The following is a 26,789-nucleotide window of genomic DNA, read 5'->3' as shown; positions in this document are numbered from 1 at the left end:
TTTCCCACTCCTTCCCCTAGATGGCAAGTAATCCAATATATGTTAAACATGGTAGAAATATATGTTAAATCCAATATATGGGGCAGCATGGTGGCACAGTAGATAGAGCACCAGCCCTGAAGTCAGGAGGACCTGAGTTCAAATATGATCTCAGACACTTAATACTTCCTAGCTGTGTGGCCCTGGGCAAGTCACTTGATCCCAATTGCCTCAGGAAAAATAATAAAAAATAAAAATCTAATATACAATTATCTTGCTGCACAAGAAAAATCATATCAAACAGAAAAAAATGAGAAGGAAAATAAAGTGCAACCAAACAACAACAAAAAGAGTGAAAATGCTATGTTGTGAACCACACACAGTTCCCACAGCCCGCTCTCTGGGCATAGATGGCTCTCTTCATCACAAGATCATTGAAACTGGCCTCAGTCATCTCATTGTTGGAAATACCCACGTCCATCAGAACTGATCATCGTATGATCTTGTTGTTACCATGTACTATGATCTGGTTCTGCTCATTTCACTCAGCATCAGTTTGTGGAAGTCTCTCCAGGCCTCCCTGAAATCCTCCTGCTGGTCATTTCTTACAGAACAATAATATTCCATAACATTCATATACCACAATTTATTCAGTCTTTCTCCAATTGCTGGGCATCCACTCAGTTTCCAGTTTCTGGCCACTACAAAGAGGGCTGCCACAAACAGTTTTGCACATGTGGGTCCCTGCCCCTCCTTTAAGATCTCTTTGGGATAGAAGCCCAGTAGTAACACTTGTCATCTTCGCCAATCTGAGAAGTGTGCAGTGGTATCTCAGAGTCGTCTTAATTTGCATTTCTCTGATCAGCAGTGATTTGAAGCACCTTGAAAGTTATAATTAATGTAAAATATGGTTCTACCTCCATAGAAATATGTAATGAGAATTCCCATTTAAAGGGATTCGTTATTCATACTAGTCCAGACCTAGCTCTGCTGTAAGTTTTCATCCAGTTTGTGGTGCTGTGGAAATAGCACTGTGCCTCTACTTAGAAGACCCGAGTTAAAATCCAACCTCAGACACTTAACTAGTTGTATGACCTCAGGCAAGTCATTTTACCTCAAGGCATCAAAGGTAGGGACATGTATTGGAGAGAATTTTCCCAATGAAATCAATCACTGGTCTAGCCACTGTCCTTATTAATGTCTTACTTTTGTCATGGAAGAAATATCTCCTCTTTGAGTTCCTATGATAGGTTATTGCCGCTGAAATAAATCTGTCACGACACCTAGTCTATAAAGACTAGGTAAGAAAAACTTCAATTTTATTATGGCTAAACACAGATTCAAGCTTCAGGAGGGGAAATAACCTTGAGCCAAGATTTGAATTTTTTGACAACCTTTTGTTTGTTACATCAGAGAGACAGGGAACTAATTATTTTATATAATGCAATCCCATACATCCTCTTAGGTAATAAAAACTAAAAAAAGACAGATTCATAATCTCACACTTTTCTTTAATGTCATGAAAGTTGAGAAAATTTAGTTAAGCAGAATCAGAATCTTATACATCCCCTAAGGAAATAAACCTAGTTAAAGAGACTCTATAGGTAAACTAAAGTCAGGTTCCAGATTAAACTGCATGTAGAGGATTTTTACTCCTTTGTTACCTTGTCTCCAAAATAATGAAGGTATTATTGAGGACAGTTGGGATTCTTCTTGGGAAGGTTCCCCTTTAGCATCTATCTGAGAAATGTCACGGTCTTTCCTTTATACTATTACTCTATGAGTTAGGTTTTGATCAGGTGAGAAAATGGGCTTTCAGTTAACCAAAAGTTATAGGAAGAAGGGCTCCAAGCCACAAATACTAGGAATTAATAAAAAAAAAAAATTGGAAATCAAAAACTCCCATCCTGGTTTTCCCCATTTTGATCACAGAGAGCTGCATTATCTTTCTGTCATTGCACACATTATAAACTGGTGTATTCTTATCAGAATTTGGGTATACATTTCTGCAGACAAATAGGGCACACTAGTCAGACCTAAGCTGTGCTAAAAGTTGTGGTGCTGTGGGAAAAGCACTGAACCTGTGCTTAGGAAGACCCGAGTTAAAATCCAATCTCAGACACTGAACTAGTTGTGTGACCTCAGGCAGTCATTTTCCCTCAAGACCTCAAAGGTACAGACATGTATTGGAGAGAATTTTCCCAATGAAATCAATCGCTGGTCTAGCCACTGTCCTTATTAATGTCTTACTTTTATCATGGTAGAAATATCTCCTCTTTGAGTTCCTATGATAGGTTATTGCTGCTGCAATAAATATAACACAACAGAAATTAGAGAGATAAGAAAAGCCTAAGTTTTATTATGCTTAAGCACAGACTCAAGTTTCAGGGGGGAAAATAACCTTGAACCAAGATCTGAATTTTCTGACAAGCATTAAAACCTGAGTAACACAATAATGATCATCAGTATTAAATAACATGCGGTCTCCTTGATCCAGCCTGTTCCTGCTAACCCACTCAAAATGACAATTTAAACAGCTTATTTCATCTTTTGTCTTAGCTGTCCGTAGCCTTGTGATCTTAGGAAACATTTTCCCTTGGAAATTCTGGAATAGGCTTCATTCCAAGGGCAGTGCCGGGAAGGAGTTCCTCCCAGCAAATAAACTTCTCTTGTTCCAAACAACTTGCAGAGATTCCCGAGGTAATGCTACTACAAGCTGCTGGTGATATGACTTAATACAATTTTGTAAGACCCCTTAAAATTGGCCTTCCAGGCACAGCAGCCCTGAAGTCAGGAGGACCCAAGTTCAAATCTGGCCTCAGACACTTAATGCTTCCTAGCTGTGTGACTCTGGACAAGTCACTTAACCCCAGTTGTCTCAGGGGAAAAAAAAATTGGCCTTCCAGTGATTATTTCATGTGGTGAAAACAAGTTCAAATATTGTGGAGTTAACCTTATTTACACCAAAGGAACCCATAATTCCCCCTAAAAGTTCAGAGAATGACCTTTCTACTGAATGCTATTTACAAACTAAAGGAAGAATTTTTAAAAGCGTCCATGAGGGCCCGACTTGGAAAATGAGCCCTTCTGTCTCTTAATATTATCAGATAGAGACTTCAAAACGAGAAAAAAAAGGATGAAAAATTTCTTACAATTATTAATGCACTTATTATATATGCATAATCCTTAATCTGATTTTGAGACCTTATTAAAACATAATCAAAGCTTGTATATCCCTGCTGGGAGTGGGGATGGGGGTGGTGGAAGAAAGAAGAGAGAAAAAAATGTTTTTTAATTCATCTGTGTAAATTACTTTGTTCTACTTTTTCAGCCTTTTTCTTTATTACCTTCAGGATCAACCAAAACATTTTAGAAAATACCATCCAGGAGCATCATATTGACTTTTCCTTTTGTTATTGTTCTTAAAAGAAACGTGTGAAATCTAATCATGATATGTCTAGTGATTAGGGATTCAAAAAGTCTAATCTTGTTGCTTTTCTCAAAGTGAATTTCACTACTCCATTAAAATGAAAACTTTTACATAAAATATGAAACTTCAAACTTTTATATCGTTATCTTATATTTATCCTATTCCCTACTTTGAAAAAAATACGTCTGTATATAGATATAGATATAGATGTGTGTGTGTGTGTGTGTGTGTGTGTGTGTGTGTGTGTGAAGTCTCAGGAAAACTGGTAAGCCCCCAAAGAACTTTGCGAATAACGAAAATTGTGAGCACTACTGTATTTTTCTCAAGCGCGAATTTTTATTATCATTATTATTATTGATTTTAAAGCAAAATATACTCAGATACTCAACAGTTTTTAAACATTGTGATCACATTCTCTAACAGTTCAATTCATAATCTAACAGCATCCCGTTTAATAAATTTCCAAAGATTACAATCACTCTCTAGATATCTTTTTTTTTTCAGATTCACAGTATTTCATATACAGTGATTTCCCCAAATAACAATAGAAGAAAAATTAGAAGCCTAACAACATAAACAAGATGATGGATTTTTAAAACACAACACAAAATGTACTGCAAGTCTGATAACATCCATTCATTTGAATGCAGTTTTGAATCATCTTATATAGAAAATCACTTCATTCTATCCACAGTCGTGCATTGAAAAACCAGGACAGAGTATTATTCTTTTTCATTTTTCACAGTAATTTCATTTTAAATTCTTCTAAAATTCATCTTTGATAAAAAATAAAATTCCCCTTTCACTTGTAGTTTTCATTCATGGAGTTTCTAAAGCATATTTACCTTAATGCCAAATATCAAGTATATTTTGTATTAAACCATGATCTACCTATAGAGGGTCAGACATCACATTTATCCAAAAAGAATACATTTCACTTTAAATAAGACCACACTGTAATTTAGTTTGGGGACAAATCCAATCTGAATTTGCAATTACAAATGATATCATTCAAATTTCGCTTTTTCCAGGAGCCATCAGTTGCCTGCGTCCCAAATCATAAAGCCTTCTGCTTTCTGTTAGTTCAATTTCACGAATTTATGGTGGCACTCGCATTCTCATTTCCCTCTTTGGGGGCCATAAGGCTCTTCTATAATATGGAAATTGTAAACATAACATTATGACTGTATCCTCCACATAAAGACTGGCACACACCCCTGTAGTGATACTTAAAGGACACAGTTTTAGGATGCCATACTCAAATAATACCCCGCTACAAATTGATTACTGTAGTTTCCATTTGGCAAATGTTATAACTTGACAGAGTATTGTCAACACAGGCATTTTTCAAATGACATTCAAATTCCTCCTCCTTATCTTACTGATAGAAAACAGCCTCATCAACTTCTCTTTCTCAAACTCCAAACTCTTAACTTTTTAACTTTCTATTCAGAGTTTCAGTGCAGACTCCAGCTTTTCTTAGAAACCTTCCCTCTTCCTACAGTTGACTCTGAATATCAAAGACTTACAAACTCGAAAACTGCCCCTTTCTTTTTACCCTCTGATTTAGCCCTTCATTTAACCTCACTGCCTTTCTTAGTCTGTCTCATCTTTTTTTCTTTTCTTTTTTCCCAATCGTATCACTCAAGCTAACACGCCACTGAATCTCCTTTACAGATTTTCTCATGCTACACTAATTAAGTGCACAACTTTTACATTTTGAGTCACATGGTCTATTTCAGTTTCTTTTAGGTGACTTTCCGGCCTAAACAATTAAAATCTGTTAAATCGTTCACAGAAAAAAAAGATAGTACTATGGGAAAACATCCCTCCAAGATTAAATTTTTACCTAAGAGGCCTAAAGACTGTGGACTGCAAATCATGTTTTCCCCTTTGTTTTGAGGCTGTCTTAATGACTCTCTCTCTAAAAGAAGGTGACTAAAAAAAGAAGTCTTAAGTGCTGTTTTCACATAATCTTAATCCTAGAGAACTGCATCCCTTTCTCTGAATCCACTAAGATATTTCAGAATTTACAAAAACATTCAAATCATAATTTGGAAATTTCTACTGAACAGAGAAAGAAAATTGGGGCAGCTACATGGTAGAGTGGATAGAGTGCCAAGCCTGTGATTCGGGAGGACTTGAGTTCAAATTCAAACTCAGACGCTTAGAAGCTTTGTGATCCCGGGCAAGTCACTTAACCCTGTTTGCCTTAATTCTTCACCTATAAAATGAAGTGAAGAAGAAGTAGCAAACCCCTCCAATCTTTGCCAAAGATAACCTCGGTGATGAAAAAACAACTTGAATAACCACCACTTTTTATTTCACTTACTTACCTGTTTTCATCTCCGCACCTCAACCTGGACAGGGCTGAGAAGATGGAGAAGAGATTATCTTGCCGGTTTGGGTTTTTTTTTAAATGTCCCACTGAAAGTCTGATAAAAGGGTCAGTGGAAATAAGTCCCTGCTCATCGAGAAGAACTTAGCATCAGAACTGTAGCATATCACGAAAAGCAGGTAGGAAACTTCAGTCACTGACTTAAGCTCATGCAAGATTTTCATTTTAAAAAGAACCATCTCTTATGATACAGACCACTTAGAAGAGGCTTGATACCAAATGAGTGGTATGTGTGTGGTCTTCCCCACCATTCTAAGCTCCCTAAACCTGTTCTAGTTTATTCTTTGACCATTTTTTTTCTGGGAAGAGTTACAGGGGGAGTAGGGTTAGGATCCTAATTCTTCTGTAACATAACAAAGTGGGTTTTTCTGATCATCAAAACCCATAGACACATCTGTAGAAATAGCTATCAAAGGTGATTGTTTTTCAGATTTAGGGTGTAATTTTTGATGATCCAATGTTTGCCCAAAAGTGCCAATAAGCCATTTGGTAAAGATACTAATTTTCTATAATCAGTCTCAGCCCAAACTGGATGTAAGGATTTTTCTCAGGGCCAAGGATATCTTTCCCCTGAAGTTAATCCAAACATTTTCACAAAGATTTAAAATTGGATTCCTTGAAAGGATTTTTCCCCCCCAAAACTAACCAGGAAACAACCTGTAGGAGTATCTCTAAAACATATGGACTGACTAGGTCCTATATTTTAGTGTAAATTCTTTTTTTTTAACCTGAAATATCTGAACCAGAATCCGAGAGACCCCCCCAAAAAACAAATTTGAACCAAATTTTTTTTGCCAAATCAGAATCGCTGAACCCTTCAAAGTATTTTTTTCTTTCTGTCCTAAACTTTGTTGTTGTTGGCACCAGCATTGTAAAGTAGCCAATTGAAATAGTCAACTGAGATAATGAGATCCCCAGATGATTTCTTAACAATCCTTCATATAAGTTTAAAAGACAGATTTATAATCCCATGCTTTCTTCAGTATCATCAAAGCTGAGAAAACGTAGTTAAGCAGAGTCATATCCATCCCCCAAGAAAACAAACCTAGTTAAAAAGTCATGTTACAGATTAAACTGCATTGAGAGGGTTCACAATGTCCCAAAGGGATTTACATGTTGCCAAGATAACCAAGGAGTCAGGGGGCAGTTCTTGGGAAGATCAGATTCCCCTTTGGCTTTTATCTGATGAATGTCCAATAGTCTTCCCTTTACATTATTATTCTGTGAGGCAGGTTTTGGTCAGGTGAAGTTAATATTAACAGAATGGCCTTTCGGTTAACTAAAAGTTGCAGGAAGAATGACCTCGAGTCCCAAATCATAATAATTAATCAAAGGAAATCAAACATGGCCATCATGGGTTCTCTCTCTCTTCCATTTCAAGAAGCTTATCTTTTTCTCTTTAATTGCTCCGTCAGTTGATGCAGATGTGTTAGGTACCGTTTGACATGAAGCCTTTCAGCACGGTCTGTTTTCCGTTCATCTCGGTTGACCGCTGTGTTTATCTTCCACTTTGTCCAATGGCACGATGGCGAGTCCTGATTTTATTTTTAAGATTTGCTGAAACAGAAATTTAGGCTGGGGGAATGGACCTGGGATTTTGCTGATGTGGGGAACTCCCTGGATGAGAAAGACTCCTCCTCGAGTTACCATTTTCTGTGCAGACTCACTGCTGAAGCAAAATACATTTTATTCTAGACTCACTTTGCATTTGTGTATGTCCATGTGTCTATGTTTTAGGTGCATTTCTTACAGGCAACATTTTGTTAGATTTGGGAAAGTTTCTTTTTTACGAATAATAGCTATTGAGAAGCAAGGGAAATGGGCTCATAGCCCCAGATTGTTTGAGTAAAACTGTTAGGCTTTTCCTTTTGATAGGTGAGATCAGGTATACTCAGTATTGTAATTATATCTAGGTATATTGAGCATACTGGATATTGCATATTATAATTAATTTTTATTTTCTCTGTGTCATATCCTGTTGGTTAACTGTTTTATAATCCCATTTTATATTCCACGAGGGTCACTCCCAAACTAGACTTTGGACCTACTCTCTCCCCTCCATGCTAAGCACTGCTCCCTAGTTTTGCTGTAGTAAGCTTCATTAACCCTCCTCTATTATCAGTCCACTTCAGATAGGGCTGCTCAAGGATTGCCAGCCTCAGCCTTTGTCTGGATTTTCGAAGTTCAAGGTACAAAAGCTTTCCTTTCTCCTCTCAGTTACCTTTCTTCCGCCCCCACCTAAAGTCCTTTGCTTCCTTTTGATCTCCTTCTGTAGAGTTTGCAATTCTATTCTTAGCTCTTGTTTTTCTTGGGCTTCAAAGGAACAACAGTCTTTTGGTTTCCCAGAAAATGTAATTTTTTCCCCCTTTCGTGGGCACTCACTAGCTTAAAAGATTTACCTCGTTGATGTTTTGGGGTCGGTTTTTATGTCCTGCTGAGTTTGGCCTCATCCTAAGAAAATTAACCCCCACCCCCACCCCCACCACCTCCGATATCTTTTTCTTGAGATATTGTTGCCCGGGGTGATAAAGGTAGCTTGGGAGCCAACTCCTGGCCGGCCGCTTTATACAACTGTAAAATGGAGAGAAAGATTGTGACATCATAGGTCTAGTTCCAATCCCTGTCTTTTTCTTAGGAAAAGAGAGGGCCTGTATTTCTGAGCAAGCCATTTTAAGTTGCAGGCCATTTCCTTCACGTTTCAATGTGTGTCACGTTTCGCTTCTTTCTGTGGACAAAGAAACTTGTGCAGTTCCGGTTGGTGCACTTACAGGCCATTTGTTTTATGCTTTATTGATTTTTTGGGTACTATTTTCCAATGTTTCCAATGTTTTAGCCCTTAATCAAAACCTCCATTATAATCCAGAAAACAAAACCAAACCAGAGCCAAGTAGCACGATGACCAAGCAGTGCAATATTCTGCATCTGTAGGCCTTCACTTATGGGAGGAAAGAAATGGTATCAGTTTTTTGGAATCAAGATTGATCATTTTTTTTTAAAAATCTGATTTTCTTTATATTATTGTAGTATGTATATATAAAAATTTCGAGAAACTTGGGACAGAATGAAACCAAAAGGAATATCTCTTTATTTAGAGATTGTTTCTCTAAATCTTCCCAAGTTTCTCTACATTTTTTCTGTCGTTTCTTACTGCCTAAGACTATTTCACTGCATTTCTAAACCACAATTGAATTGTGGCTTTGTAGAAATGAATTGTATCTTTGTATCCAGAATTCTTATAGTTTGCTTAAAAAATGAATGCCTAAGCTGGGTAGTATTGGTGTCCTGAGCATTTCACCAATCTTGACTTTGTCCTCTGTATTTGGTTCTTACAATTTCCTGAACCAGAGCACTCAGATTTTGGGTTTGGTTTTTTTTCAGTTTTCGGTTGAAAGAGATGGGTAATTCGTAGCTTTTTTCTTTGATCCTCCTTTTTTTCATTCTATTATTTTCATTTGTAGTATATGGCCTGGTATTAGCTTAATCTAATTTAAAAAGGAGCTAAATTTGATCTGGCATGGCATGATCTGGCCTTGACAAGATAATCCTAATGGCTCTTTGTACTCCTTACTTCCTTCTTGAGATGTTCCCTAACCCTAATGATTTGCTTTAACATTTCCTGGGAACAGAAGTCAAACTCTCTGGCCCGTAGTTTGGAAACTGTTCTCTTTCCTCTTTTGAAAATCTGGACAAGATTTGCTTCTCCAGCCCTAATGAACCTTTCCCTTTCTCCAAATCTCTTCAGGATCATTGACAGTAGTGCAGCAATCTCACCTTTCAGTTTTATCAGGACCTAAGGACAATGTTCATTTGGACTTTGGGGACTTGAATTCATCAAGGGCATCCAGAGTCTCTCTTTTTATTGCCTTCCTGATCTTAGATATCTACTCCCTGTGAACTTTCTCTATTTCCCCCCCTTTCCGCCCCATCCCTTTCCCAGCTTTCCTAGTGCAAAGGTCATTTTTTCTTGGCTGAGAAAACAAATGCAAAGCAAATTCCTTGAAATGAATATGCAAAGCTAGGCAAAATAAGTTCCCTCAATGGTTGTATGCAAAAATATCTATGGCTTATTCTCCCCTGGAAATAAATCACCTCTCTGTCCTAGATAAGATGTTACCTCACTGGTCCTCTGGCATTATGGCTGATCATGTTTTTACATTGTTAGTAGTGTATATATTATTCTCCTGTTTCTCCTTATCTCACCCATCAGTAGATAAATGTCCTTAGAATTGTTCATTTGTGTAATATCAATGTTATAGTATACATGGTTCAACTGGTTCTACTTATTTCATTCTGTATCAGTTTATATAAATCTTTCCATGATATTTGGAAGACATCCATTCGTTCATTTCTTACAGCAAAATAACACTTTATCGCCTTCTTATATCATAATTTGTTCAACCATTCCTCAGTTGATGGGCATCCAGTTTTTTTTTTTTGGTTACCATAGAAAGAGTTATTCTAAATATTCTTGTATATATAGAACTCTTCATTCTCTGATTTCTTTTGGGGATAGGCCTAGCAGTGCATTGCTGAATCAAAGGACACACATGTTCAGTGACGTTTTGTGAATAATTCCAAATTGTTTTCCCAAACGGTTGTACCCATTCACAGCTCCACCATCTATGTGTCTGTTTTTCCCACAGCCTCTGTAACATTTTCATTTTCATTTTTGTCATCCTTAAAATTCTGATGGGACTGAGATGGAATCTCGGGATTTCTTTAAATGGCATTTCTCTAACTATTAGTGATTTTTAATGTGATCTTTCTTTTTTTTAATAATAGCTTTTTATTTTCAAAATATACGCAAAGATAGTTTTCAGCATTGATCCTCCCAAAACCTTGTGTTCCAAATTTTTCTCCCTTCCCCCCACCCTGTCCCCTAGACAGTAAGTAATCTATGTTAAACATGTACAGTTCTTCTATATATATTTCTACAGTTGTCACGATGCAAAAGAAAAATAAGATCAAAAAGGGAAAAAAATGAGAAGAAAACAAAAATCAACCAAACGACAACAAAAAAAGTAAAAATACCATGTTCTGATCCACAATCCGTCTGCATAGTTCTCTCTCGTGAGGCAGATAGTTCTTTCCATCACAAGTCTATACATATATCGTAGAAATGAATCCTTTTTCAGATCTTTGCAAATAGTTTTTCCCTAGTTGTTTCCCTTTAAATTTTAGTTTTATTGTATTTGTAGTACAAAAAAATTTAAATTTTGTGTAATCAAAATGATCCATTTTATCTTCTGTGATCATCTCTTTCCTTTATTTTGTCCTTAAGCCTCCATAGATTTGATGAGTAAATTTTTTCCACATTTCTCTGATTTGTTTATGATGTGACTTTAAGTCATGGACTCATTTGGAGCTTATCTTGATAGAAGTTGTGACTTGTTATCTAACTTCCATCCTGCTGTCCAATTTGTTGGCAGTTTTTTGTCGAATATTGAGTCTTCGCTTTAGGAATTGTGGTTTCTGGGTTTACTGAATGCTAGCATCTTGGTTTTAATTTCTCGTAATTGAATTGAATTGGTTTTGGGGTTTACTGAATACTAGCATATTGGTTTTAATTTCTTATAAATTGAATAATTTGAGTTAGGGCAACCTCTCTTGAACTCCAACCTCTGATCCTTCCAAGCTTATGGCCCTAGACAAGTCACTTAACCTGCCTAGGACTGAATGTCTTCATCGTCAAATGAAGGATGATTCCGTGACCAACCTCTGTGGATCTTTCTATCTTAAGATCTAGGATTTTGTTCCTCTGTGATGGAGAGAGCACTGAACACATAAGGATAAAAGGACATAGCCCCTGTCCCTAATGTGCTTTAATTCTATTGGGAAGGATGACTTTTGGGGGGTTACGTGATAAATTCATCTCGGGTTGCCAACAGGACTTCCCCATGGAGATGGCTTTCAGGGACATGGGAATGTGGGACTGGGATTCAGAAAAACATGAGTAATAATGAGAAGGAGAAGGAAAATGAAAGAGGTGAAATTATATAGCACATGCTATGTCTTGGCTTTACAATTCTGCTTGTATTTGATCCTTATAACAATCCTGGATGGTATGTTATTATGATTCCTATTTTACAGATGATATAACTGAGGCAGAGAGGCCAAGTGATTTGTCTATGAAGTCAGGTCTTCCTCACTGGAATTTCATCCACTGCACCAGCTAGCTATATTAAGGCTGAATAGATAGAGTAGAATGTCCTTTAAAGTAGGGCTATCTCTGTATCATCATCCAGCCTGCAGCATAGCAGGCCTTTAAGAAATGTTTGTTGAATTTATACAGCAAAATAGTAGACAAACAACCGTGACAGACCTGAAGTGCTGATCAGCACGATGACCTCCCGTAATTCCAGGGAATTCATGATGAAACAGCCTCTCTGCCTCCAGAGAGAGAGAAACTGGATGGACTCAGGGCAGATGGGGGTGTATTTTCTTTTCCTTCTTTCTTATATTTAGACATGACTAATGTGAAAGACCAGCCACATTTGTAATGGGCTTTGTTTTTCTTGCCTTCTCAATGGGTAGTGGCAGAGGATGTGGGAGGGAGAGAATTCAAAACTGAAAAGAAAACAGAATTGACTTTTTCAAAAGACTCATTGACTGAGTCATCTTTGTAGAGATGTTAATTGAATGGAGGAGAGTGGTTGAAATTGCCAAGGATGAAAGTGTTAAGAGAGAAGAGGGCCCTAGAGAAAGGCTGACAATGAGTAGTGACACTGGTAGGAGAATGCGGTTTTTATAGCTAGAAGAGATTGTAGAAATCATTGAGTTCCATTAATTTTACAGACGAAGCAGCTTCTCCAGGGTCACAAGAGGTAGGAAAGAGCAAAGCAGTGTTTAAACCTAGTTCCTCTTAACTCCCCAAATGGTTTATAGAGGCCTTTGATTGGCTGTCACATCTCCTTCCCCAGCTTGCCTTTGTAAGTCAGAGTTGTCACAGTCATGATATTTGTTTTACAGCACTCAGCACAGGGCCTGGCACATAGCACATACTTGGTAAATGCTGGTGGATTGATTTAAATACAGCAGAGCGGGTTGCCATGCTCCATCTTCTGGGCCCTTGGGTCCCGGACAAGAGGGAGGGAAGGGAAGCCAAAATCAGTCATCCTCATAGTGTTACTCGATTTCACTTTATTGTTCTTTCTGCTTCACTCTGCATCAGTTCATGTAGGTCTTTCTAGGCTTCTTGGATTCCCTCCTATTTGTCATTTTCTGTGATGAGCTTAGTGATCTTACATTTATATCCGGTGCTCTTGTACCCAGGGCCTTATGGAGGCTGGATCTGAGGGAAGTCCAGGTTACAAAGGAATGGAAAAGTAGTGAGAGGATGGAGTGTAGAAGCTGGACAGTACAAAGGGAACAAGCCACAGGACAGCAGCAAGATCTAGAAATGCCTTTTTAAGGCCTATGGGAAGCAGAAGTTTTTGGCTGGTGGGTTTTGGTAGGAGGGGAAGAAGAGGAAATGATTGATAATCCAAATTCCTACAGGTGCAGGTTCATGAAATTTAGACGTTCAAAAGTGCCTTGGAGAAGCTAGTCTGCCCTCCAGATGTTCCAGGGGAGAGTGCCAAGTCCTTGAAAAGTGCCTGAGTTGATGTCCAGAATAACAGATCTGGGATTTCACCTCCAGGATTTAGGACTGGAAATCTACCACTCAGATGAGCCCAAGGTTACTGATTTAGACTTAGACCTAGAAGGGACCTGAGAGAGCTGTCTATTCTTTTTTTTTTTTTTTTTTTTTAATTTAATTTAATTTAATTTTTATTGTTTTTTATTATAGCTTTTTATTTAGAAGATATATGCATGGGTAATTTTTCAGCATTGACAATTGCCAAACCTTTTGTTTCAAATTTCCCCCTCCTTCCACCCACCCCCTCCCCCAGATGGCAGGTTGTCCGATACATGTTAAATATGTTAAAGTATAAGTTAAATACAATATATGTATACATGTCCAAACAGTTAATTTGCTGTATAAAAAGAGTCAAACTTTGAAATAGTGTACAATTAGCCTGTGAAGGAAATCAAAAATGCAGGCGGACAACAACAGAGGGATTGGGAATTCTACATTGTGGTTCATAGTCATCTCCCAGAGTTCTTTCGCTGGGTGTAGCCAGTTCAATTCATTCCTGCTCCATTGGAACTGATTTGGTTCATCTCATTGCTGAGAATGGCCAGGTCCATTGATCATCATATAGTCTTGTTGTTGAGGTATATAATGATCTCCTGGCCCTGCTCATTTCACTCAGCATCAGTTTATGTAAGTCTCTCCAGGCCTCTCTGAAATCTTCCTGCTGGTCATTTCTTACCGAGCAATAATATTCCATCACATTCATATACCACAATTTACCCAACCATTCTCCAATTGATGGGCATCCATTCATTTTCCAGCTTCTAGCCACTACAAAGAGGGCTGCCACAAACATTTTGGCACATACAGGGCCCTTTCCCTTCTTTAGTATCTCTTTGGGGGATAAGCTCAGTAGTAGCACTGCTGGGTCAAAGGGCATGCACAGTTTGATAACTTTTTGAGCATAGTTCCAAATTGGAGAGTTGTCTATTCAGTCTCATTTTGTAAATGAGAAAATAGACCCAGAGGAGAACACTGATTGGCTTCAAGTCACATAGTTAGCAGTCAGGATTTGCATCTGGGTCTTCTGATTCTTCAACAAAAAAGTGAATGCAGTCAGTGGATGGAGTGGGGAGCGAATTTATGCAGAAGAGTCATTGTCTAGTGAGAAGGTCAAGTTCTAGTTATAGTATGAAGTTCAAGTGGACCCAGTCAGCAAGATTTTGTGACTTTCTGCAACAGTGCAGCCATGAGGAGAGAGAGAGTGAGGGCAGGAGATTGGAATCAGAACTGGCTAAGAGCTGCAAGTCCAGAGATTGGAGAAGAGGGCGTGAAGGACATTGTTAAGAATGCTGATTCCACACTCAAGGTTTTGAGAGGGAAAAGTGACGTGTGATCCTGGGTGATGTGCTGGAAGAGAAGGGACCTAATGAGACCTGGGCTGCTGGGTCATACACTGGGAGAGAGCATCAAGAGTTCAAGATCACTTGCAGGTGACCGTCTCATGGGTCCTCAGGGCATCCAACTTCTGGGTAGCTGAAGTAATATGGAAATGGAAGCACGACGGGGAGGAGCTGAGGGGATGAATGATTGGAGGGATTGTCCCTGGGCATGAGGTGCGGAGTGAAGAAGAGCGAAATACTGTGAGTTAGGAATTGAACTCGCTTGAGAAGAAGAGTGATGACGTGTAGACAGTTGTAGTATCAGCAGGTGGTGGGAGTCTCAGAGAAGGAGAGACTGGTGACTGACTGGAGGGGCTGTGGAATTCTCCTGGCCCTGAGTGAAGAGGACAACAAAAGGTGGAGACGGCTCCCCTTCTGGAAAAGGGAGGGCCTTCCGGGCTTGCGGGTTCTTCCCAGCTGCCAAGTTTGGCGGATTTGGGCCCCCTGTTCGGAAGTGCTGGGCTTTCTGGTTTTCCTCATCATCTTCCACTTGAAAACTGGTCTGGGCCCCGCCCCCTGTCGAGGGAGAATACGGTTTCTTTGGCCCGAGTGTCCCAAACTCCAGTTGCTTCCCTTTGCCATTGCCTCTTCCCGGCTTTGGTTTTTCTAGCAGGAAACGTTTGTAAGACATTAGTAAAGAAGACATTAGCGTAGCCACGCATCCTGTGTTTGGTCAGGCCTGTATGTGGGCTCAGTGTCTCCCAGGGCTCCTTGTTGGCTTGTGGGGAGAAGAGCCTCCAAGGGCCTCCTTTGGCTGGGTGTTGCGACCTGTGGCTCCGGGGCCGGCTGGGTGTCATTCGGGCTGCCCCTCTGACTCTCGGAAGGAGGGGCCTTTATGGTAGATTTGCTGCCAGGGCCTCCCTCTGACGGGCACTTTGCGCTTCCCAGGTTGCTTCCTTTCCCTCCAACGCTGTGACTGAGGACATATACACCAATGGGTCTGCTGCACCAGCTAGTCCTGGACCCGGCCACGGCAGCCACCGGGAGCCCCGCAAAGTCCGCTTCATTCAGTTTGAGAAAGTCACCGAGGAGCCCATGGTGAGCTGGTTGACAATCCTCCCCTCCCTCCTTCTTCCCTACTCCCTATCCCCCGCCCCCAGCATAGATCAAATTATCTTTAGCTAGAGTGTGATGGGCAAGAAGCCTCACCCCCAGTACGTGATCATGGGCTCCTTCCTGCTGCCCAATGTTCCCTGGGCTACAAATAGGAAACTTCCCCAAGCTGCTTACTAAATTTTTTTCCCCAAGAAGCCATAATAAGTCAGGAGGCCTATTGTGGTTCAGCAGAGAGAACACTGGCCAAAGAAACTGAAGTCATTCACCCCCTCGGAACCTCGGTCTGCCCATCTTTAAGATGGGTTTACAAACAACACCTCTAGGTAGCTTGATGAAGACAAAGATGCTGTTTTTGGAAAAGCCCCTCTTGTCGTTGGGGCCGAGCTTGCCACGGCAGCACAGCCCGTCTTCCTTAACGTGACGCCCTCGACGCTTTCCTTTCTTGCAGGGAATTACTCTGAAGCTGAATGAGAAGCAGTCTTGCATGGTGGCCAGAATTCTCCATGGAGGCATGATTCACAGACAAGGTAGCTTTCAGGGTTGCCCTGAGCACCCTTCTCTGGTGCGGGGGAGGGAGTGTGCCCGTCGCCCGGTAGGGGATCCCGGAGGAATATCCACCACTCCTGGACCTAACAGTGCGAGCCGTCCCAAAGGGGTCGGCGGCAGCCCAGTCCTCCATCCGCTTCGTACGTCCAGTGGCCGCCTGTCACAGACGCTTATTAAATACCTACTGTGCGCCAGGCAGTGGGCTGAGCTGATCGCTGGGAGAGGGAAAGGCAAAAGCACAGGTCCTGCCCTCAAGGACCTTAGAGTCTAACTTACTTGTCAAGTGTCGTGTGGGACACGAGTGATCCCTGACTCAAGTGTAAAAGAAGTTTTAACAAACCTGAAATAATTCACACGACACCAGCTTTATGACCTGCCGTGACTGGCCTGGGGTCAAGTTCAGCCCCGATGCCTAAAAGCTGTGTGATCTTGGACATTTCATTTCTTAGTGCTCCAGAGCTTTCCTCCATGGAGCAGCCAGCTCTTGGGCTGTAAGGGGAGAGTCCAGAAGAGCGGAAGCAAAGTGCTAGGGGGCGTGGCCCAGAGGAAGAACTGGCACTCAGAGATCACAGCCAGCCCTCAAAGCTTAGTGGAGCTGAAGCTTGCTGGGCCTAAGAGGGTGTGGGGGCCGCGGACAGGTAGAGGGAGGCGAGGGGAGCTTGTTCCCTCAGAAGGGAACAGCTTGGAGGAGGGAGGCCATGGAGCTTGGCTGGGCCTGGACCCCCTGTGGCCCCAGCATTCACTCTGGAGCACAGCCTGGGCAGGAGGAAGCCGCACCTTGCCCAGGAGTCACTGGGCCAACGCGTGGTGTTTCCAAATGGAAGCGGAAGCGAGACTTTTTGACTTCCTGCTTCCAAGACCTGGTCCCCTGCCCCTCTCCCTGATTTCCTCCCGGGTGCCTTTGATGTTCCCTTGGCCTTTCCTTCCTCCCCACCCCCGTACCTCTCATAGCCGTCGCCTCCTCATGGAAGATCTCCCAACAAGTGTCCACAATGGGCACTGAGAATGCCAGTTACGCTGCCAAGGTGGTTTCTTTTTTTTAGAAAACCTTGCCATCCAGCGTCATATCTTTTTTGCTCTGGGATTTGGCAAGGTGCTGGGGAGCCCCCCAGATTGGGGGTGCGTGGTTGATTCTGATTTCTCTCCCTCCTTGGGGTCTCCCTACCAACTCGTGCCCCCCAACAGAAATGGGTGCTGGCTGAAATTGCTACAATCCCGGGAGAGTGGGAGGGCTTTTGCCTTCATGTGGAAGAACAGGCCTTGGCCGTGCTGTAAGAATGGAAGAGCTGGAAGTCTCGCCTCTGCAGCCCCTCACCCCTAGCTCTGGACCCCAGCCTCTGGTGCCCATACGGCGCCATGTCCAGAGTGAGCAAGATGCTGAGTTGGCTCTCCCCGGGTTTCCTCTCCTCAGTTCCTTTTCTCTTCCTGGCAGGCTCCCTCCACGTGGGAGATGAGATCTTGGAGATCAATGGCATGAGTGTGACCAACCATTCTGTCGATCAGCTGCAGAAGGTGATGGTAGGTATGGGGGCCCTCAGCAGTCCGAGCCCAGTGTAGCTTTGGGAGCTGATTGAAGGCAGATGCTGCCTTCCCTTTCTGGGTGGGTATAAAACGAGGAAGGGAGAGCCCTGTTTGGGGCTGATTCACGGGCGAGATTTGGATGAGAGGTAAATGGACGAGTTGGGAGCATGTTCCAAGCTTCCCTAGGGGAGCACTGAGGGTCGCCGGTCAGTGGATGACGGGGGTTTGCCTCAGCCTGAGCAGAAGGCACACCCAGCACCCACGGTGCACGGGGCCGCAGGTACCTTAGCCAGCGGCCGACAGCTTGAGGGAACCGTCTCCTTGTTTCCTTCTCATCCCTGAAGACACTGAGAGACTCAAAACGAATCAATGTTATTCATTCCTGCGTTTGCTTCCTGTTTCCTCTTCTTCTGTCCAATAGAAAGAAACCAAAGGAACGATCTCCTTAAAAGTGATTCCCAACCAGCAGAGCCGGCTCCCTGCTCTCCAGGTAGGTGTCTTTGGGTTGTCGAGAAGCCCTTATTGATAGATAATGAAGGTTACACTAGGAGCTTGGCCCCTTGAGGCCTGCTTGCCTGGGACTCAGACCAGCTGGATGTGGAGGAGCTGAGGAGGCCTCTGGTGATCTGTGGCAATGGGAAGGGCCGTTATTCAGTCCAGAGTGCTGTCCGTGGTCCGGGGAGGCTCTTTGGGATGTGGAGCTTGCCTGGGAGCCCGAGGAGCCCGGACAGCCGGATGTAGGCGCTGGGCGTCAGCCCTTCGCTCGCTTCAGTGAGAACATGCTGGACTACAGCAGGAGGCTCATTGCCCCGGCCTCTGCCTGAGCAGTCCCCGGTGTAGAGCAGTGAAGACGATTTCCATTCATTTAAGAGCATTTATATAGTGCTTGAAGATTTATCCCTGCTAGCTTCTTTAAGTCTCACAAAAGTGAGAGGTGGGGAGGGAACAAGGGAAGTGTTTCTTTTGTTGTTTTTCAATCATTTTTAGTCACATCCAGTTCTCCTGATCCCATTTGGAGGTTTCTTGACAAAGGTACTGGATTAGCTCGCCATGTCTTTCTCCAGCTCATTTTACAAATGAGGAAACTGAGGCAAACAGGGTTAAGTGACTTGTACAGGGTCACACAGTTAATGTTTAAGGCAAAGAACTCAGTTCTTCCTGACTTTAGATCCAGTGCTCTACCCACAGTAGTGCTTCCTAGGTGCCCAGAAGTACTTCTGTTATCCCCATTTCACAGAGGAGGAAATGAGTACCCAAGTCATGTGCCCAGGTTCACCCAGCTAATAGTTTACGGGACTGACAGAATTATTGCAGGCTGGGAAGGGAAGGAAGTGGCTGTGGTGGGGTTGGGGTGAGAGGGATGGCCATTGGGTTTGACTGGTCTCAAGCACCGGTGCTCTTTCATGGGTCACCCAGCAGTCCTCAGGGAGGAGTGGGTCTGGAGAGTGGGAAGTCTGCTCCAACTTCTCTTCCCCCAAGCACAGTAATATAGGCTTTCTTGGCTTCATCACTATGCATTTCGGAAGCTCCCAGCATGCTCAGGCACCAGGGTTTTAAAGACAAAAAACGAATCAGCCCCTACCCGCAAGGAGCTTATACGTGCCCCATCCCCGTTCTTTGGGAATGATTGGCCAATAACTTGCCACCGGCTGGAAGAGAGGACAAGAGGTGTGAACTGGGATTGTTTTCATTGCTTGTGGCATCTTGGCCTCAGTTTCCTAATCTGTAAAATGATTGGGCAAGGTACCCTCTGATCAGAGTGATACCGACAGCAGCGCATTGTGTTTTCCAAAGAAATGTACCTGCATTTCAGGTGGATAGTCAGACTCGAGCGAACTGGCACACCTTTTCCCCTGGATCCCTTTCCTTGGGTAGATCAAGGCAGTCCCTCTGTCATTTGCCATAGTCACAATTGACTGGAACGTCAGAAGTGCTTTGACTTGGTTTGTCAGGCCCTCAGACCACCTCCGAGGGGGTGGGAGGGGGGGATTGTTGGCGAGTGAGCAGCAGGCCAGATTTGGATGCAGGGAAACCCGGTTTCTCATTCCGCTTCTCACACTTTCCTGCCCTTGCTGAAGGTATAGGAAACCTTAGCCTCGGTTTCCTTATCTGTAAAATGGAGTTAGTTAAGATGGTCTTTCAAGTGCCCCCCAGCTGTAAAGTTGAATAAAAAAATGGCAAAATCTGCAATTCTGTGATTATGGGGCATTTATCCAGGGCCGGGGACTCTCCTGGGCCCTAGAAATAGGAAAAGCACAACACGCTGCCCTCCAGAAGTTGATGTGTACACAGAGAAATATAAAGGCGTGAAGATTATTTGAGGGGAGGGATGTTGTAAGATCGCGAAGGGAGCCTGTAAAGTAGAAGGCCCTTTCCTCCTTCCTGCCTTTTTGAGGTTTGAGAAGTGGGGTTGGCACATTGGGATCATGGGAAGAGAGACGGTCTGTAAGGATAGATGGCCAAGGAGGTGGACTCGGACCATAAGCGTCATCTGAAGTTCGATTTGAGTAAAGCATATGGTGAGACTTGGGCCATTGCTACTTCAGGAGACAGAGCGCGCCCCGCTCGGGCGGTGTGGAGTCCGAGATGCTGATGGGACACTCCCCGCCTTTCCCATTTGCTCTGTGTACACCGGCTCTCCAGTAATGATAATAGAGCTTCTAGATTCGCAGTCCATTTCCTGTATCGTTTTTGGTTTTCATCCTATTTTACAGAAGGCCGGACTAGCTGGTCTAGGTCAAGTGATTTGCTCAGTTTTACAGGTAGTGAGTTTCAGGGTCAGGATTTGAACCCGGGTCCCGTGACCCCAGGTTTTTGGCCTCTGATCACTTTTGGTGCTTCTGGGAGCTAAGAAGGGAGCAGTTGGGAGGTCGAAGACCTTGTTGGAGGCCAGATTATTCAATTCAGGAGACCAAGAGGGATGATGAGAGCAGAGACGGGGGTGCTAGGCTGGGGACGAACAGTGAAAGGGCCTGCAAAGTCTCCAGCTGGCATTTGGCAGGTGAAAGGCAGCAGCAAGGCTGGGATCCTCCTCCCCACGGGAGCTCCTCCTCCCCGGCTCTGCTCCAAGATGGGCATTTCCCACTGTGGGCAGAGCCAAACGGCCACTGAAGCCGGATCCTATGGGGATGGCTGCACGGCGGGGAAAGAGTCCCTGCCTACAAGAAGCTGACGTTGTCTTGGGGGGAAACAGAGCCATAAACAGCCATTCCGGGATTAGAGCTCGGGAGGTTAAGGAGGTTGAGGGTGCCTCCTTGATATAGAGAGTTATGTCCCATCATCATCATCATCATCATCATCATCATCATCATCATCACTGGGCTTTCTTGAAAGTTTGCATATGTTATCTTGTTGGATTCTCATAACAACTCTGAGAAGTAGGTGCTTTTATAACCCTATTTACAGGTGAGAAAACTGAGGCACCGACTTGCCCAGGGTCATCCAGCTGGGAAGTGTTAGTGGTAGAATTCGAACTGCTCAGATCTTTGATCCCTAGGGCAGTGCTCTCTGCCACTTAAGTGCTTCTCCCTGAGTGAGAAGGGCCAGTCCCCACTTCTTGGGGCAGGTGAACCTCAGAGGGCTTCCCGGGCTTCCAGCTCCTCATTTTTAAGATCCCAAATCGGAGCTGCCCCCAAGCTCCACCTAGGGAACGCCAGCTCTCGCCATCCTTTCTCCGGCACCGCTTTTGGACTGTGGGATTGGGGTCGTGTTTGAACAGCAGTGGGGAGGTCCGGGTGTGGCTGATGGGGAGGCGCTCTCCTAACTCAGAACCACAGGCCTTTACCTTGCATCACTGGAAAGCAAATGGAGAACTTTAATTAAGCTAAACTCTCTCCCAAGCTCCCCTACATTTAAGCTACTTCTTCGAATTTGCAATTCAACGTAATATATACTTCAGAGCCCATTGCCTCTTATCTTAGGTGCTGACTTGGGCATTGGGGAAGGGCCGATTTGGGGACTGGGGAAGGGTGGACTTGGGCATTGGGGAAGAGCAGACTTGGGGATTGGGGAAGGGCAGATGTTAGCATCCCTAGCAGGACTTTGCTGCAGGGCAAGGCAGCCTGGGGCTTTTTTCTTCCAAGACTGGAGTAGCTTTCCTCATCTGACTTCTTCTCTCCCCACCTCCCCCTTACTTTGCTGTGCAGATGTTCATGAGGGCTCAGTTTGATTATGATCCCCAGAAGGATCCCCTGATCCCCTGCAAGGAAGCAGGCCTAAAGTTTGCCACGGGAGACATCATTCAGATCATCAACAAGGACGACAGCAACTGGTGGCAAGGCAGGGTGGAAGGCTCTTCGAGGGAGGCCGCAGGCTTGATTCCCTCTCCAGAGCTGCAGGAATGGTAAGTCAAGGGGGCCCCACATGGCGCTCACCTCACCCCAGTAAGCATTCATCCATCACCTGCTGGAAGCCAGGGACTACCATGCAAAGGCCTCTGGGAACAGGAGGTCATGTACATGGAGAAATAATACAAGGTGTGTGTGGGAGAGCTGGGGCAGGGCTAGAGACACTCTGACATTGTGAGCAAAAAGAACGGTCAGTGGGTCTGGACAAGGTGAGGAGGTGCAATCAGTGTGCTGGAGTTGGGCATCGAATCCGATTTCATCATTTTACAGGGAAGGAAACTGAGGCCCAGAGAGCTGGTGACTTGCTAAAAGTCAAAGTGATTAATTGAACCCAGGTCCTTTGACACCAGATTCAGCCAACCTAGATGGGGGCTCTTTAACTCACTTGGGCTAAAAAGATTTCACCACCAGTAGGAAGGTGGAGACAAATTCACTCCTGTAACAGCTCGGGAAAATGTTTCCATCAAGGGAGCCTAGGGTTTAGAGGGGACCCCTGCCCCAGCTTCCTGCTGAGTACCTGAACTATGGGTCACCCAGCCCAACTGGAGAGCGCCTGAAGCCTGGTAGGTGACTTTCCCTGGTACAGTCACTTTCTCCTCATTTCTTGCAAGAGGAAAGGGTTGGTCCAGCTAATTCCCAAGCTGCCTTCTGCCTCTCTCTGGGCAACTTGGCCAAAGGGGTCTGGGTTCAATCAGCAAGCATTTTTAAGACCTTTACAAAGGGATGTGCTAACCCTGGAAAAAGAAAGAGCAAAAGGCAGCCCGTGTCCTCAAGGAGCTTACAATTTAACCCAAATTCCCTGCATCCCAATCCATCAGTCTTTTTGTTTGGGGGGGGAACAATTGGGATTAAGTGACCCCAAGTCACACAAACTAAAAATGTCTGATGGGTTAAACTCAGCTTCTTTGCTCCCAGGCAGTGTCTTCCATTGCAGTGTACTAGCTGCCCCCAACATTCTTTTTTAACATTTTTGCTTTTATTGCCAGAACCCCAAGGGTAATTTTCAACCTTCCCTACTCACTTTGTTTTGATTTTCCTTCCTCCCTCCCCAGATGGCAAAACATCTTTAAACATGTTAAAGTATATCTTAAATCAAATATGTGTAAATCGCAGGTTTTTAAAAAAAGAAAAATCAATTTAGAAAGAAGGTAAAAATAACCCGGAAAGAAAAACGAAACTGCAAAAGTTTTTCATTTCCCCATTTCTTCTCTGGTGTAGCCTTTTATCATGATCAATTAAACTGGTTAGATTTCTCTTTTCGAAAACCCTTCCATCAGAATCCATCCTCCCAGTATCGTTGTTGAAGTATATAATTCTCTGGTTTCCTCATTTCACTTAGCATCATTGTAAGCCTCTCCAAGCCTCTCTGTATTCATCCTCGGTCATTTCTTAAGAACAGTAATATTCCATAAATTCATATACCACAATTTATTCACCATTCTCCAACGTGGCACCCTCAGTTTAGTTTCTAACTACAAAAGGGCTGCCAAAAATTTCGTCAATTAGGCCCTTTCCTTCTTTAAATCTCTTTGGGGTTGGGCCCGATAACACTGTGGCCGGGTATCACAGTTTGACAACTTTTTGAGCATAGTTCCAAATCCTTCTCCAGAATGGCTGGATCAGTTCACAGCTCCAACAATGCACCAATGTCCCAGTTTTCCCACATCTCCTCTAACATTTGTCATGATTTTTTCCTGTCATCTTAGCCAATCTGACAGGTGTGTATCTCAGAGTTGTCTTAATTTGCATTTCTCTCATCAATAGTGATTTGGAACACCCTTTCATATGAGTAGAAATAGTGTCAATTTCATCATCTGAAAATTGTCTCTTCATATCCTTTGACCATGTATCAATTGGAGAATGGCTTGATTTCTTATGAATTAGAGTCAATTCTCTCTATATTTGGGAAATGAGGCCTTTATCAGAACCTTTAACTATAAAAACAACATTCTCTTTCTTTAATCAATGTTTTTGTTATTCTAGACTTAACACCAACAACATGAACAAAGAGAGGAGATTGTGCATGAAATTGCAAATCTCTGTTATGTAGAGCTGGGTTTTTGGTTTTTTTTTTTAAGTAACTCACACATAGGATGAATTGGTCCCAAAGCTTTTGCACTAATCTGTGTTTCCCTCTGAACTACCTTTTGGTCAGTTCTGTGTCCTTTTTGTAATTGTTCATTGATGATCTTGTCACGGTTGCTTTTCTGCTTCATTATCATTAACCCTTTGCCCCATCCCTCCTCCCATCCCCCAAAGCTCTTCCTCTATAACCAAGAAGCCAAATCCCATATTCTCTTCTGCTGTGCTACCTGGGAGGCCCTTGCATCTGGGACCTAGTCTGGATAACACACCTGAGGGACTAGTTCCGGATCAAGGAGCCGTAATCAGCAGCCGTCCTAAATCTAGAAAAGGAAAGCGTGCCCTTGGTAGAAGGACGTGGCCCTAGAGAAGAGAAGATTCAGGAAGCGGTGACACAATAGCCATCTTCAAGTGTTTGAAAGGCCATTGCTTGGAAGAAGGCTCAGACTTGGCTATTTAGGTGGCCCAGAGCACCAAGGAAAGAAAACACTTTATGACGTGTGGTAGAAATGAGGACTGGTTATCAGAGAGGGGGTGAATCCCTTATCACTGGAAGAGATCAGGTGAAAATCCCAGAACCTGCTGTCAGTGGATTCCCAGCACTGGGCGGGAGCTCCGACCCCCAAGTCCTTTCAGGTTCCTTTTTTCCTTCTGTGGTTGTGTTATCTATAAAAGATTTGGAGGGCCTTTTATGAGGAAGGAAAAACTGAGGAGCGAACACTGAGACAAACCAATAGAATCTTTTTCTATGCGACGGCGGGCATGCTCAGAGAGCCACTCTGGCCGGGGGGAGGCTTTTGTGGCCTGGGGACAATCAGCTAAACTAATAAGTGAGAGGAATGTCGGCCACGCCATTTATGTGGACAGAGCACTGATGAAGTATCTCTTTCTGTGGAGAAGGCAAAGGGATGTGGACTAGACGCGAAGACGAATAATTGGATTCAGAACTTGTAGACTGACGACCTCAAAGAGCTGTCAGTCCCCAATGGGTGAGCGGCAGCTTGGCAGGAAGGCTCCGGGCGAGCCTTGGAGGATCTGTGCTCCGCTCTGTGCTTTTCTGCCCTTTCCTCAATGCCTTAAAGGCATAATGGCGCGTGTATACCCCAAGCTGGAAGGGAGAGCTGACACCCAGGGGAACGGACTGAGCCTCCCAACAGCCCTTGCCAGGCTAGAACATTTGGGTTAAATTGAAAAAGATAAAAATGAGTTTCCCAAGGTGAGGCTGGGGGGAGAAAATGGCGGTTATTTTGGGAGTGGTCGTCATCCATGTCATTCGGAGGCAGTGTTCAGAGAGGCTAAGGAAAGGGGAGTGACCTTTTTGGGGTACTCTGCCCTCAGTCTCATCTGGAGGACTGTGCTCCTTAGTGCGGTAACTGGAGAGAACCTGGGGAAGGGGATGGGGAAGGGCCTTGGGATCCTGTTCTTTGAGGATGGTGGAAGAACCCGGCCACATTGAGCCTGGAGAGGACTTGGGGGGCCACAAAGACTGTGTTTCCAAGTAGTAGAGGATTCTCATGTGGAGGAAGGATCAGGCGTCTTTAGCTTATCCCTGGAGACACAGTTGGAAATAATGCAGGGAGGCCATGCCGAGAGGCCACTGTGGGCTTTGGCGTCAGCATAAGCTTCAGGCTGTCCCAGAATGACTCGGGCACCCCCGGGAGCCACACGTTTCCCTTCCTCGGGCGCTTCCAGCAGAGGGCAGACAATCCCTCGTGCGTGAAGGGGGTTCCTTCTAGGCGCAAGGTTAGGGTCACCATGGGGGTGATGCGCCTCCCGGAGTCTGGGAATGAGGAACAGCCGTGGTGGTTCTGTTGGCTGGCCCGGGCTCCATGGTTCTGCTCTCACTGCTCGTTTTTCCTGTAAAGGAGGTGGGTGGGGCCAAGCCAGTGACCGGCAGGGCTCCGGAAACGGGCCTTGGCCTGTCGTTCCTTAGCGGGCTCTGTTAGAAATGCTCTAACCTTCCGACGGCCACAAGTTGCCTTTTCCTGTCCTGCCAGTGAGGAGGCGCTGAGGACATGTGGGGCACCTGTCCTGACGCTCAGCCTCACCTGGCTGCCGAGTCTGCCCCTTGCTCTCCCCCGTGTGTCCCATGCACAAGGTCACACAGCTGCCCTTAGTGCCCCCTGCGGCTGAAGTGCTTGTCTCAAAGCTTCCTCTCTTCTCCTGTCAGGGGCTGAGCCCTGGCTGGGTCTCAGAAGCCTCCCGTCCCTGCTCCCAGCCCGGTCCGAGCTGCTCGTTTCCCAGCCCTGATGTAGCTCGCTCCTTGAGGCCCGTAAATGTTCCCTCATATTCGCTGCCACTTTGAGATCATCACCCTGAAAAAACCACAGAGCCTCCCTCGGTGTTAAAAAATGAATATGATCCAGCTTCCTTCCGGTCCGCCTGCGCCTCAGTGGTCCGCGCATGTCTCGTT

The 26,789-nt window shown here is 44.0% G+C and overlaps 1 protein-coding gene across 1 annotated transcript in view; it reads left to right on the top strand.

Moving 5' to 3' along the window:
- Positions 1-26,789, top strand: part of MPP1 (membrane palmitoylated protein 1) — a 66,289-nt gene that overhangs the window by 24,253 nt on the left and 15,247 nt on the right. Inside the window, exons 2-6 of the mRNA XM_031945202.1 lie at positions 15,714-15,863; positions 16,330-16,408; positions 17,860-17,945; positions 18,370-18,438; positions 22,094-22,290. Coding sequence (XP_031801062.1) covers positions 15,714-15,863; positions 16,330-16,408; positions 17,860-17,945; positions 18,370-18,438; positions 22,094-22,290 — 581 coding nt within the window. The remainder of the gene's footprint in view (positions 1-15,713; positions 15,864-16,329; positions 16,409-17,859; positions 17,946-18,369; positions 18,439-22,093; positions 22,291-26,789) is intronic.

Source organism: Sarcophilus harrisii, chromosome X (genome assembly GCF_902635505.1).
Source record: "Sarcophilus harrisii chromosome X, mSarHar1.11, whole genome shotgun sequence".
In the NCBI taxonomy this organism is placed as follows: Eukaryota; Metazoa; Chordata; class Mammalia; order Dasyuromorphia; family Dasyuridae; genus Sarcophilus; species Sarcophilus harrisii.
The sequence above is the reverse complement of the archived record's forward strand: the minus strand, read 5'-3'. Positions and strand labels throughout refer to the sequence as shown.